This window comes from Miscanthus floridulus, chromosome 9 (genome assembly GCF_019320115.1).
Source record: "Miscanthus floridulus cultivar M001 chromosome 9, ASM1932011v1, whole genome shotgun sequence".
NCBI classification, from domain to species: Eukaryota; Viridiplantae; Streptophyta; class Magnoliopsida; order Poales; family Poaceae; genus Miscanthus; species Miscanthus floridulus.
The window spans coordinates 103,231,735-103,246,186 of record NC_089588.1 but is presented as its reverse complement, the minus strand read 5'-3'; the positions used below and the strand labels follow the sequence as shown (position 1 = coordinate 103,246,186).

Genomic DNA, 14,452 nt, shown 5'->3' with positions numbered 1-14,452 from the left:
GGGAAGTGCCAAGAGAGGGGCCAAGGCCGGCCACCACCTCTATTTATAAGCCCACAAGCAAATAGAGCCGTTACCCCCTTGGAGCTGGTTTCTGCGAGGGAACCGAACACGGCGGTGGCCTTCCCAATGGTCAAATTCCAACGGCTAGTAGCCGTTGGGGCACCGAATAGGGTGGCGGTGGCTTCACCCTAGGGGTGGCGGTGACCACCTAGGCCAGCCCCTTGGTTTCCCTGCTCTCGGGAAAAAAGCAGCGGTGCACTACCCTAGGCACGGCGGTGCCCTGGTGGTGACCAACCCCACTTCGGCAGCTCTCAGGTGAAAAGCGGCAGTGGCACCACCCTACCAGTGGCAGTGACCAGGCGGTGCACCGCCCTCACCGAGGCGATGAACACTGGACGCGGCGGTGACCGCGCCCACGCTGCTCTTCTCGGCCGAGTCTAGGTAAGCACCACCCTACGGGTGGCGGTGCCATAGGACAGGGTGGCGTTGCCCTGCCCAAACTTCTCGCCCTCGGCCTCTCCCAGACGGTCACCGCCCTAGGGATGGCGGTGCACCGGATAGGGCATGGCGGTGCCCCTAGGGCAGCACCCTGAGCCCGGTTTCGCCTCCTTTTCTTCACCTTTTTCACCACCTTTGCAAATGTGCCAACACCACAAGTGTTTCACCATCAAGTGCAAGTGTGTTAGCATTTTCATAATTATTTTTCAAAAGTTAATCACTTCTCACCGATTGTGCACTAGGTTTAAAATGCATATGCAAGTTTTCCAACACCTAGTGGCACTAGATGATCGAGTTGTCCGTTAAGAACTCCCTTCTTAATAGTACGACCATCTATCCTAAATATGATCACACTCTCTATAGTGTCTTGATCACCAAAACAAAATGGCCCTATTCATTATACTTTTGCCTTGAGCCCATTTTGTTTTTTTCTCTTTCTTCTTTTCAAAATCCTGAAGCTTGACCATCATCACATGTCCACACCATCACCATGATCTTCATTTTATGTGGCCATCTCCACCCATGAGTGCCACTTAGCTCCATTACTTGGGTTGGACCAACCTATCTCAAATTCACACTTAGAAAATAGGGTTACTCTACTGAGGGTGGATGAGGGTCTAGCTTGTGGGTGAGGGTGGACTGGGGTGGCGTGTTGGAGACGTTTCCCCCGATAGTGCCCCCTCGGAGGTTTGGTCCAGCCTGATGGGCCGAAGTAGTGCAAAACCGGTGTAGGGCGAGCGGAGCTTGAGCCCGTAGCCCCCCTTGGCCCAAGCGACGCCCCGTCTGCCTTCGGCTACTAGCGATGGACTTGAGGTATTTTGATGGGCGCATCATTTGAGGAGTTAGTTATGCGTGATGGCGTGAAAGGGGACGCTTTTTTGCATGTTTCGGTGAGTCGGTCCTCGTTTTTTCAAGATCACCCCGATCCACACGGGCGCGTGGTGCGTGTTTTGTGCCTATAAGTTGAAGCAGTAGGTGGGATGCATTCTTTCCTGGGCTCACATGTTGTCTATTGTTGCCACACTGCGATGAGATGTTGTGCAAAGGTTTTCATTGAGTGGAGGTTGGGCGCTTGGCGAGGGTTGTTGTTGCTGAAGGTTCTTTGGCGAGTGGATCTGTTGGCCTTGCTTCAGCTTGAGTACTGGTGAGTTGTTCTCCTCGCTTCGTAGCTGTTAGATGGCTTGGTTGGTGTTTCGTGGGCTAAGTGGTTATCTTTCTTTTGTTAGTGATGGCTCATACTAAGGGGGTGTTTGGCACGGCTCCTCTTGAGGGGCTCCTCCAGAGGAGCTAGAGCCATTTTGGAGGAGCCATAATTTGTGGCTCCAAAATGGCTCCGGCTCCTCTACTTTTTACTGAAAACGGCTCCTCTAGGAAAACGTTTAGCAGGGCTCCTCTGCAGGAGCCAGAGCCAGAGCTGGGGAGGAGCTCTGTCAAATAGGCCCTAAGCAGACCGTGAAACTGGTTGTGGGCTTGGAAGGCGCATCCAAACCAGAGGTTGAATTTTTTGATTTTGGGGCTTCTCTGGTTACTGAGAAAGATTCACTACTGGACACGGGTTCTTTGCCGAGTGCCCTAAACACTCGGCAAACCCAAGTTTGCACTCGGCAAAGAGTTTGCCGAGTGTTACACTCGGCAAAGACCCGCCGGCATAGCTTTTGTCGGCAAAGGGTTCTTTGCCGAGTGCAATATATCGGGCACTCGGCAATTGCCGAGTGCCACGTCAGCACTCGGCAAAGAAAAGTTGACCTAACGGAGACCGCCCGTTTGACGTCCCCTTTGCCGAGTGGTGACATGTCGGGCACTCGGCAAAATATTTTTTTATTTTTTTTCCAAAAAAATTATTTGCCGAGTGCCATAGCGTCGGCACTCGGCAAAGTGCCCAGTTTTGCCGAGTGCTATGGACGAGGCACTCGGCAAAGTGCCCAGTTTTGCCGAGTGCTTTGGACGAGGCACTCGGCAAAGTGCCTAGTTTTGCCGAGTGCCATGACTATAGCACTCGGCAAATCTAGGACCTGAGCCGGTTTTGCCCGATTTTGCCCAGTTTTGCCGAGTGCTTTTTTGCTTCCCATCTTACAGACAAACAAATCACATATTCACAACCATCACATGCCCAGAATCACAATATATATCACATAAATGCCTCGTCCATAGCAATATCCATCACAATATCCATCACATACACGATATAGATCACAATGTATATCACATCCACATCCATCACAATATCCACATCCAACACAACCATCACAATATCCATCACAGGATCCAACACAAGTCTAAGTCCATGAAACATAAGAAAAGAGACCAATCCAAGGTACCTACTGCCACCCGTGCCACCCGGAGTGTGAAGAAGGGCCACCTGGCCCCCGGGCTGTGGAGGAGGGCCAGCTGGCCACCCGAACTGTGGAGAAGGGACAGGTTCACTTAGATGCGTCGAGTGGTGCCCTTGAGGAGTCGGGTTCGAACCCGCGGACGGTGGCTACGCAAAGGAAAAGCGAATTCAAGAGTTTCTGCAGGAGGGTCGCACAAGCTAAAGCAATAAACAACCATACTCACCGGACTAGGATCAGAAGTACGAACCACTGGAGCGAGGAGCGAAGGTGGCACGGCTATACCCGTCGTGGCCTGAAGGTTCGCCATGAACGCGTAAAGGTCCTGCAGCCTCTTCTCCTCGGCCTCCCTCCTTCACTCTTGCTCCGCCTGCTCAGCCGAGTGCCAGGCCTCCAGCCTCCAGTCTACGTAGCGAATATAAAGCGAAACCTGATTCCACCAAAAAAATAAAATAAAATAAATTATAAAACAGTAAAATGCGAAAGGAGATCACTGCCAGTTAGCACAAAACCGGCAAGTGATGGTAAAGAGGGAACTGCCGGTTCATGGCACGAGCCGGTAGTGTTGGTTGAGCCATCACTGTCGGCTTGAAATCCAAACCGGCAATGTTGCTGAAGACAACACTGTCAGTTTGAGCTACTAGCTAGCCGTGATGGCTCGACCAACACAGCCGGCTTGAGCCATGAACCGACAGTGATGGCTTGCTCAACACTGCCGGCTTGAGACACAAGCCGACAGTGTAGGCTTGCTCAACACTGTCGGTTTGAGCCAAGAACCGACACTCTTGAAGCAAACATCACTGTCGGTTGGGTCTACAAACCGGCAGTGTTGTTCAACTGGACACTGCCAGGTGGAGCTAGGAACCGACACTGTTGCCTGTAGATCAGTGTCGCTATTTAGGAACCGGCAGTGATGTCAACCTCCCATCACTGCCGGTATGCCACTGTCGGTTCAAAATCCAGTAGTGAAGGGAGTTTTTGAACCGACAGTGATGTCAAGATCTGGGGTAGTTGAGGTTGGTCTTGCGTTAACTCTTGGCATCAGGACCATTGCTGAGATGATGTATTGGTACTACATTCTTGTTCAATTGTTTTGCTGCTAGGTTCCATCTACCGCTGGTCAAGAGATGTAGGCCATGCTTTTTGCTGTTCTTTTCCAGAGATGAAACTACTAATACGATCAGCACCATGAGTGCTGAGTGCTGACTGGACTGAACATTACTTTTTTCCTTAATTTGAGACACTTCATCTATACAGTGCTAATCATACCTTTCTCAAGAATGATTGGAATCACCTGGACCGAGAGATGCATCAGCAAGTGCTGAATCATCTTTGGAGTGTTGCAGTAAAATGTTGTTCTTTATTATTTTTACCTTCAAGCAGTGCTGCCCGAACCTGCTGCCGGTTATATGCAGCTCAGGTTTAGACTTCTAGTTCGCTTAATTGTTGCCGGTGAAAGTATGCCTGTAGTAGGTAAGCTATCACAGGCCTTATGCCATTGCAAGGTCGGTCTTGCAATGATCGATCAATGGCATTATCTTATGCATGATCTGAGCATCTCATTTGTTAATTCAATATTTTCAAAATGGCAGGCTTGGTATTATTGCTGTGAAAGTGCTTTGCTAAAATGCTAAGTGTTACAGTAGTTGTTAATTTGATAAAACCTAATAGGCTAGTATTAAAGCTGAAAATAGAAAAATGTCTCAAGCTAATGGATTGATGCCTACCTATGTGTTACCGAGGGTCTTTAACAAAGCAAAAGACTGTTGGGAACTATTCAAAAAATTACAAAATGGCCTATGCTTTTCCTAAATACATTATTAGTTTAATTGTTCATGCTTCTCATGATATATGCTTTGAGCAAATGTGATAGTTTGACATGTGGTTCCTAGTCATTCAATTTCAGATTTTTAGTAGTTGGGATGGGAAAATTCAAGAAACGTCATCCTACCTTTTGGTGTTTGCAAACAATGATAAATGGTCAATTTGGACTGTTCATACTTATTATTTAGCTTTTCAGTTTCAATAGATGTTCTACAATGCAGATTTAGAGTACTAATAGGAGTTCACTTTGTAGGCGAGATGGTTGAAATTGGACACACTTTGTAGGCGATATGTGGTTGAAATAGGACTCACTCAGAATACAAGGTAATAGCAATTGAGTTACTCACAAATTGCTAAAATCCATGAGGTTTCAATAAATTCCTTGATTTGTTTGTGGAGTTATTTCTTCACTTATATTTAATACTTTTTTATGTTCTATCAGTTTTTTGCTAGATTCACTTGAAATTCATCTACATAATTTTCTTACTGAAATGGCATATAAAAAGTATAGTCAATTATATTCCTAACAATAGCATTTTAGTTTCAGCTCTTTGTATAAATTGATGTATGCTTTAACCAGTTAACTAGTTCTAGATTGGCAACCTGATATACTTGTGTTGCCGCAAAATAGGAATTGATTAGTACAAAGATATATTTGCCTTGCAGCCTTGCATTGAAGCGTTGATTAGTATGGTTTCCATGAATTTCAATAGTATGATAAAACCATAACCAATTCCAGTAAACTGTAAGAGAGCTAATTATTAGTAATCAACTTTTAAAATGCAGGCTAACCAAGGTACCAACGAAACCACAGATCGAGGTTCCTGCCGAACCAACCTTGTGGGAAAGAAATGAAATGACTCCACAGATTGAAGAAACATGAAGCAGGTAATTTCATATTGCAACTTGTTTACAGGCGTCATGAATTAGTGCACAGCGCGAGTCCTAATTTTTTTCATGTAATTTATTGAGTTTTAGACTAACCCACCCGTGAATCAGAAAACACAACTTGTAACTTCGACACCTGCATGTACCTCTGCGCACCACTAGAGGTAGTCTTAACCGAAATCATTCCTAAAACAAAGAAGGGAATGCTACACCGAATTATATTTCTTGGAAATAACTGAATGATGCTCTGGCTAAGAGACAATCAAGCAAAACAAAATTAATGTACAGGTCGATAATATATAGGTGATTTTTTGTAGCTTCATTTTTCCTATGACAATCACATATCCTTATGAACATGTGATTTGTAATGTCACTGTGCTGGAAAACTGAAGCCTATGTCAAATGTCAATGTTCTTTTTTTTCCAGGATGAACGTAGAGCTTGAGTGGAGCACAAGAGTGATGGGATGGTCCAAATTAAGCCAAGCTGAGCCAAGCTTCAGTGCTGTCTAGGCATTTTAGGTGTTGTTTAAGAACAATTGTGTTATATCTTTATTCTGGGATGGTTTGAATAATGTGTGTAGTCTGAGTTTGAATTTTTGGATCGTTTAATTCCAGAGGTGAACAAATTAAACAAATTAATATTTTGGTTTAATGGATTTATTCAAATCCTTTGTTATGTCTATTGAGTTTCTAATTAATTAATGGCGCTGCAATATTGTCCGGTGGCACCAAGCCAAAAGGGTTATAAAAGTGGTATTGGCAACTATAATTTTTGTGGCAATATATCCTATAGCAACGAACAATCTGCGTGGCAATAGACGCTGCACCATATAGCAACGACACGGTAAACGTGGCAATTGCATATGTTGCCACCACTTCTTGGTGTTGCCAAATAGGTCACGTTGCAACACTCGTTATGCAATGCAATAGCGATTGCACCTTATAGCAACAAAATCTTGGGCGTGGCAATTGAACATGTTGCCACACTCGTTATGCGATGCAATAGAGGCTGCACCTTATAGCAACCAAACCTTGGGCGTGGCAATTGCACATGTTGCCACCACTTCTTGGTGCTGTGACATAATCCTTGTTGCCACACGCGTTATGAGTGGCAATACATTGTCTTGCAACACACGTTTGTTGTTGCTAGTGTACCATTTGCTACGACCATGGACAAGTTGCCATTGCAAGGTCTAGCAACGCCTAAGGCGTTGCAATAGTTGCTGTTGCCACACCTACAACCGTAGCAAAAGCTTATGTTGCAACGCCTAGGTGTTGCAAATCGAAAACGCATTTTGCAACGCTAAGCAGAAAAGCGTTGTCCAAAGCTTTACCCACACAAGAGCCTGCAACGCCTCCCAACAAAAAAAAAGTATTGCTATTTCTGATATTGCAACTATTTCGGGCCTATTGCAACACTTTTTGTAGGGGCGGCTCAATCACCAGCTGCACTTACTGAGGCCACACTAAAAAGGCCGCAGCCCCCCCTTCTTTCTCCTCATGCCAGTTACTGTAGCCCCAGAGAGGAAGGAGGGGAGGTCTTGGGCACCTCCTGAAAATTTCTCTACTAAGGGTGGAGGTTTTAATCCCAAATCCTGAGTGGTAGCTAATTCTCCCTATGTCGGCGTTTGTTCCCCTGCGTCCAGAGCGAATACATGCCGGTGATCAGGAGCCCCCTATCATTGTCTAAGCATATGTCGGGCGCAGAACATCCGACGCCGATGAGTGAGGGTGCAGGCTCGGCAGTTTAGTACACATGAGCAGTTTGATTTCCCGACAAAATAACTTCACAACTGTGCACTCAGTGAGAACATGCTTAATTTTCTCTCTATCCGCTCCAGAGAGATCACAAAACGCCGTCGGTTTAACATGGCGTTGGTACAGGACTTCTTTTGGCGCTGCCAGAAACTCATGAAGAACTCTCCACCATAAAACTCTAACCTTTTGTGGCACATTGGGACTCCAAATTCTCTTCCATGAAGCATCATATCACCTAGCCCTGCGGTTTCATATGGTCAGCTGCTAGCTTCCTGTAAACCGATTTAACAGAATACTCTCCATGTCTCTCTAGCTCCCAAGCCCACCATTCCATGCCCATGCGACCTCACTGGTACACGGAGAATTGCCTCTGCATCAATTCGGATGAAGGTCTCTCGGATCAGTTCTTCATTCCAGTTTTCAGATTGTGTTGTGGAGAACTGCTGCCGTCTGGGCCCGGAAGTCGCTCACAAGATGGCACATGCGACTTCCTGATGGGCCCAGACAGCAGCACCCTAAGGCAATGCCTAAAACAGACAACGGGTGATGTCGGTTTTTCCTCAAGAACGGATGATGCCGGTGACCTAGAGACATTGGGCAAGAGTTAGACGGTGGTCAGAGGACACACGTGATGGAGCCATAGGCTGGGGACACGCTCAAGCTCTCAGCATCGTGGAAATCATATTCCGTGTTGAAGGGTAGCTAATTTGAGAATGTTTATTTTTTCTTTTCTGAGATTAATTAATGAATTAATTAAAAAAAATCTAAAAGAAACAAAGGTTTAGATTTCTTTGAGAACCTTTTAGTAAGCAAAGAGAGTACTGTAGCATTGCCCTCAATGTAGACCATGTAATTCAAAATTTCTTAAACTAAATTTCAAAATTTGAAAACTAAAAATGATTTTTTTTTACTCTAGAAAAAGTTTCCAATCAAATACTTTTGAACTATAATGTTGTGGATCGCGTTGAGCTCTACAATTTTGGTACTAAGTTCATCTTTATCTGACTTAATATCAAAAAATTATGAATTAATTTTAATGTACGTATTCAAAGGCGACCACTTAAGAAGTGAAGAGCACCACCTCTGTTAATCTATTTCTAGAGCCGGTACATTTAGGGCCTGTTTGGTAGGGCTTGTCACTGGCTCCGGCTCTAGCTCCTGCTCCTTTGTAGGAGCTCTAATAAACGTTTTGTAGGAGGGGCCATTTTTAATGAAAAAAACAGGAGCCAGATGACCCCTCTAAATGGCTCCGCCTCCTTTGGAGGACCCCTTCCAAACACCCCCTTAGAATGCTAGGTTTTTTTAATAGCTGTTAATAATCAAGTTTAGAGGAGGACATCTTGATAAAATGGCCTCTATTTTTAAGCGATCAACAGAGGCGGACGACCGCCTCTGTAAATAGACATGGTTGACCATTTGTAGCGGCGGATTCGAAAATTGTCCATCTTGGTTACTAGGCCGTTTGACTCAAAAAGAAAAGTGTCTCGCAGCAGTGTAATAATTCTGTAATAATTTAATATCAGTATGTTACAAACACAATATAGATTGGGCACTCAATAAGATAACATTATTGCTCCACAACGATGCATACTTCCTCCAAATTATTAAAAGCACGTACACGATAGGTGGGAAATCACATGAGTTTTGCTAGTTCTTGAAGGAAAGCTTGAGCATGCTCCTCCTTGACAAATGCCGAGCACACATTGGCCCCGCCTTCGCCTTGGCACGGCGGGCACACAATGCAGGCCGGAGACGACGGCGTGTTTCCTGCTGCATATGACGTCACTCTAGCCGCTTTCCCGCTACCAAAGTCGGCGTCCTCAAAGCCAAGATTTCGCCAAGATGTCACCAGCAACTCGTTGTACCGAAGTTGTGGACCAAATAACTGCTGCATCTGACCCTTATTGGCTTCCGTCAGGATGCTGATTTGATTCACAATGGATGTGTGAGGTATGTCCTCCTTGGCACGCTTGATCATCTTGACTAGGTCCAAGATATCTGCACTCGCCACGGTACCACTTGGTGCCATGAGAAACTGGCACGATGTGCAATTGCCGTAGTATCCTGGCTTGGCGCCCACATGCTTCCGCACATTGGCGCTGAACATCAGCACGGCTGGGGTCTCTGAATTTGACATAATTGCACGGGTTCGGCACTGCCATAATACTGCACAGACAGCCTCAAACATGGTACATGGCTGGCAATCGAAGCGACTGCCAAATTCAGCTCTGATGAGGTTAATTGATCTCGAAGGGACAGTGATGTCAAGGTAGGCAAGGTGCGATGGAACAAGCGTCAGCATAACCTGCCGTAACGCATCGTCCATGGATGGAGGGAGACGTGGGAGTGAATCATCCAACCTAACTGGAATGATAGACGGTGAAGACAACCCACGGGCAAGCTCGCCAACGGCCTGCAAGAACTGAGCCATCCCAGCGCCGTCGGCGATAACGTGGTTCCAGGTAACCCCGAGAACAAATCCACCGCAGGAGAACTCTGTCACCTGCATCAGCAACAAAGGATCAGCGGGGCCACAGCCCTTTGCAGGGTAGTAGATGGCCAGCTCCTGCAGCAGCGCCCTTTCGCATGGTGAGTGGTCTAAGAATATGGCTTCCTTCAAGGCACAGTTGCTGCAAGATGCTGAGATGAATGCCACGCCCTCGCCGTTGCACAGAATGTGATCCTCCTCACCACCATCATCGATTCCTGCAACAATGCGACCAGCGAAAGGATTGTAGTGGACAAGTGTTTCAGACAACGCTCTCATTATGGTGTTGGCCGGTTCATGGATTGGATTTTCAAACACAAGCAACACTGTGACTGGTATTTTTCCGACAACCTTGTCAAAGGCCGAAAGTTTAATGGTGTCGCTCTTTGTAACCGGCCTTGATGGCCTGACAACTACTGGTGATGACTTCCTCACCACAGCACTCATTGTTTTGTGTGTAGTATGTATGTTGATGCTCTGATTCAAGCTGCATCTTGGCCCCGTAGCTTCCCTCGCATATATATAAACCTGTTGTGCTTTACCTGTGGACATTTAAAGTCAAACTTGTGACCCATCAGCACGCAGCAGCTCCATACATGGATTAAATATCTGTAATTTTATAATTTGCATGTGATGATGACAACTGGTTTTCCTCCAAGTGTAGTAAAGGAATAATCCCCTTCATTATCATACAATCGGAGGGCACACGCATGCTACTCGTCCTGTCCTGAATTATAAGGAATAAATGCAATTTCAGGACATATTATACGGTAATAAGACAAATGACGCATACAACCATCCCTCATTACCATATTTGGTTTGGTGATAGTAGACATTAAACGCTAGGTACGCATGTGAATGTTGCCTTTCAGAATATTTATTCGCCTAGAATCCATTATAATTTGGTACATATTTTGAACTCTTGATCCTTATATTTTAGAATGGAGGGAGCACCTTGTGCGAACCACCTACTCAGCATTATTCTCTACGCGGATATCATTGTCTGATTTCATAAGGGCAGTACAAAACAAAAAAAACTATGATGATTTCTATGTTTATTAATTATTAAGGCACGAACTATGCAAAATTGTGATGTTTCACTGCAGTTAAGGAAGAGAGCTGAGGGATAAGAAAATGGTTTCCTAGAGAAGAAACTATATCTATACAGGAACCAAGATATATGAAGATGTGTGATTCGTAGATGGTAGGAGAACGAAGACAAGTGATTGAACCAAATTTGTTTTGAAAAAAACATTCACTGAGAATATGGATTCTATGTGCAGTGTAACATGACTTGATAAATATAGAAACTCTCTTTTAGTTTCTAAGTTGGAACTGCCTGAGTCGATCAAAGCTTCACTCAGTAAAACAAGGAGTCATCGTGTAAACCATGGATGATCCATGACATAAAAATTAATGTAAGTCGTCAATTGAAGGGCCACTTTATTGTTGGTTTAAACAATGATGTATGAATTAAATTGACTAATTCCTGCTTGTTTCCTTCACACAGGTTATGGAACAGGTCACCAAACTTTGCCAAAAATGGAGGGAAATTTTAAATAAATATAATAGAACAAAAAACAAAAAGAGCATATATAAATTTATCCAAGAACAAGGGTTCCAACACATCATTTTATAATTTTAATATTTTCATGCAGCCCATTGGGCAAACAAATATGCAAATAAATCATGCAAAGGCTCAACATCGAAACAATGTTTGATCTGTGCAAAATCATGCCTATACTCAAGTTCATCTCAATCCACATGAAATGGGATGGATTAGGGTGAAAAATAAACTAATTTTTCATCCCAATTTCTCCTAACCCATTGTAACACCCGGTTTTAAGAACAAAACCAGATACGCACCATATGTGAGCCCAGAAAGTCAAATCTCACATATAGCTACAAATAGGGGTAATATCAAAAGACAATGCTTAACTACATAGCGTAATAGTATAAAGATTATAACCTCAGATAGCAAACAGCGGAAAGACAACTCTGATCTTCGGGTGAAGACTTCAAATTCATAGGGACAACTGACTGGTTGATCACAAGCCTAATTCCTCCAAACTCTAGCAATCTGGTACCCATCCGGTATTTTTATCCAAATATGTGAAAAATAAAGCAAGCGTAAGTACATGTCGTACTCCACAAATATAACATGGGGTTCATGAGGCTCAAAAAGCTAGCACTGGTTTAACTACGATTAGCTTTTAATGAGTCATCTTTTAGCAATTGGGTGGCAACAAAGTTATCATAAGCCCATCAACATATGATCAGGTAACATTAATAATGAATAGCATAAATAATAATCATTAATGAGCATATTCATCATCAGTATCGTCCGAGTTCATCATCATTAACCATTAGTGACACTAGTAGAGAAACGGGTTGTAGTCCCGGTTCTCAACCACCTTTAATCCCGGTTTTGGAACCGGGACTACGCAATCGGGACTTAAGGTCTTGATTTTAGTCCCGGTTCCTCCAACCGGGAGTAGAGGTGTTTATTGGGTAAAAAAAGTTGCAGCTGTGGAGATTTGAACCTGCGACCTCCCACTTCAGCTCTTGCACGCGTTACCATCTCACCTACCACCACACATCTAACTTAGATAAGATACGCTTTCCTTTTAAATTCAGTTTGGAGACACCTTTAGTCCGGGTTTGAGACATAAACTAGGACTAAAGGTACCATTAGTCCAGGTTCGTGTCTCCAACCGGGACTAAAAGTCACACTTTTAGTCCGGGTTCATGTCTCAAACCGGGACTAAAGATTCTCGCACTGACGTGCCTCTGACACACCTCGGTAACCGTTGGGCAGGGACCTTTAGTCCCGGGTGGTGCTACCAACTGGGACTAAAGGTTTCTCTAGTCCCGGGCGCGAAAAATATCGGGACTAAAGCCAAATTTCGAAGTAGATCAAAAGTCGTTTCTCTACTAGTGTGATCATCTATTCCGTAAGGGTTCCAAGGCCGCTCGTGACCGTGAGCATGGCTGATATACCAGTTTTACACTCTGCAGAGGTTGTACCCTTTCACTGTGAGTCATCATTTACCCTTTCGCCCGAGGTGGCCAACCTCTTGACCCACTACCAAGGAAGGTCGCAGGGTTCACTATGAAGCCTTTCAAAGGTTCGTCTAACAAGTTAGGGCCATTGGATTCACTCGGCAAATAGATGTAGAGCCCCCCTTCCCGATGGCACATTGACACGCAGCCTATACACATGGGGATAGAGGCCGCACTATACCTGATTCGTCAAGCCATTCTTACGCCAATAAAGGTAACCACTAACAAGCTAGAAAATGTCCTCATACTGAGCTAAAGCCAGAGCCATATAGCCCTCACAGTTATACTGTAAGTCCCGGATGATCACTTATAGATAAGTCCTTAGGGAGAGGAATCTAGAGCACCATAAAATAGCCCAATGCTCTAGCCCCCTTGTTCCATGTTGCTAAAAACATCTTTTAGTGTTATTGCATATTACATTAGTCAAGTTACAAGATCATGGTTGTAGTTGAGCACTAGCATCATACTACCCAATGCAATAACCCAAAGGTATCAAGGTACAGGGCAACAAAGTACTAGAAAATCCTTAGTGGCAGTCAAGGTAGACACATGCAGTATGAATTAAAATGATTAAAGGTGTATAGGACAACAAGGAAGATCCCATGCTATACTTGCCTTAAAACATCGATCCTTCGGTAAGCTTTAATCTTCAATGCTGTTCTTCTTCTTCTTCTTGATCACCACGTATATCTCACCGACTGGACGAAATCATAAAGCACCACACAAGCATCCATACAATCATACACGAAGCAAACAATAGATCTAAATTAGAACAGTACACCAATCATAGAAAAATAAGTGAAAGAGTTTGAAATATGATTCTACGCATCGCTACGAACACACAGACGCGAGAGGCACACTAATCGGAGCTACGGTTGAAAAGATACAACTACCGAAAGATCTACTCGTAAAACCTATTAGCTTCATGTGTTTTAATGGTATAAAAACATATATAAGATATTTTATAAAGATTATAATTTAAGTCAAATTTAGATTTGAATTATAAAACTAAAGCGAAACAAAATTTTATTTATAAAATCTAGTTGTATAATTGTTTATTTAAGATATGATTCAAACCATGAAATTTCAGTATAGTGACATGATAACACTGTTTACTAACGCGTAGATCTCGTCGCTATGAATCTAACGCAACTTGAATGGGCTAAAACGGAGTTGAAAACGTAGAAGATATGATTTAAACAAGATTTTCTTTATTAAAGTAATAGATTAAATCTAACCTCGAAGTTTTAAAAGTTGAAAAACTTCCTGATGGTAGTATGAACATGTAGATTATGAAATTACAACCTAACGCAAGTTGAATGGATCAAATCGGAGTTAAAACGGAGAAGTTATGGCTAAAACAAAATCAGTGGCAAATCTGTAAAATAAGTGAAAACGTATTTGGATTAAACCGACGAAACTACGCTTCCAAGAAGAAAACATAACCTCTGACTGTGCCTTGGACCGCGGGTTAGAATCTAAATAATTGTAAGGGGATTTTTGCAAAAGAGCCAACGAAGGGGTAGTTCTAATCTGGACTCTTGATTTTGAATCGAACGGTTGAAAGCGGAGAGGGGAAGAGCTGGCGCCAGAATAGTACCT

The 14,452-nt window shown here is 43.9% G+C and overlaps 1 protein-coding gene across 1 annotated transcript; it reads right to left on the bottom strand.

The window, feature by feature from the left end:
• Positions 1 to 8,932: 8,932 nt before the first annotated feature.
• Positions 8,933 to 10,234, bottom strand: LOC136480457 (acyl transferase 15-like). The gene has a single exon (XM_066477991.1). The coding sequence runs from the start codon at positions 10,232 to 10,234 to the stop codon at positions 8,933 to 8,935; it is 1,302 nt and encodes a 433-aa protein (XP_066334088.1).
• Positions 10,235 to 14,452: the final 4,218 nt, after the last annotated feature.

Excerpts from the sequence above, each read along its gene's own strand:
- LOC136480457 (XM_066477991.1), bottom strand. The coding sequence starts at position 10,234 with ATGAGTGCTGTGGTGAGGAAGTCATCACCAGTAGTTGTCAGGCCATCA.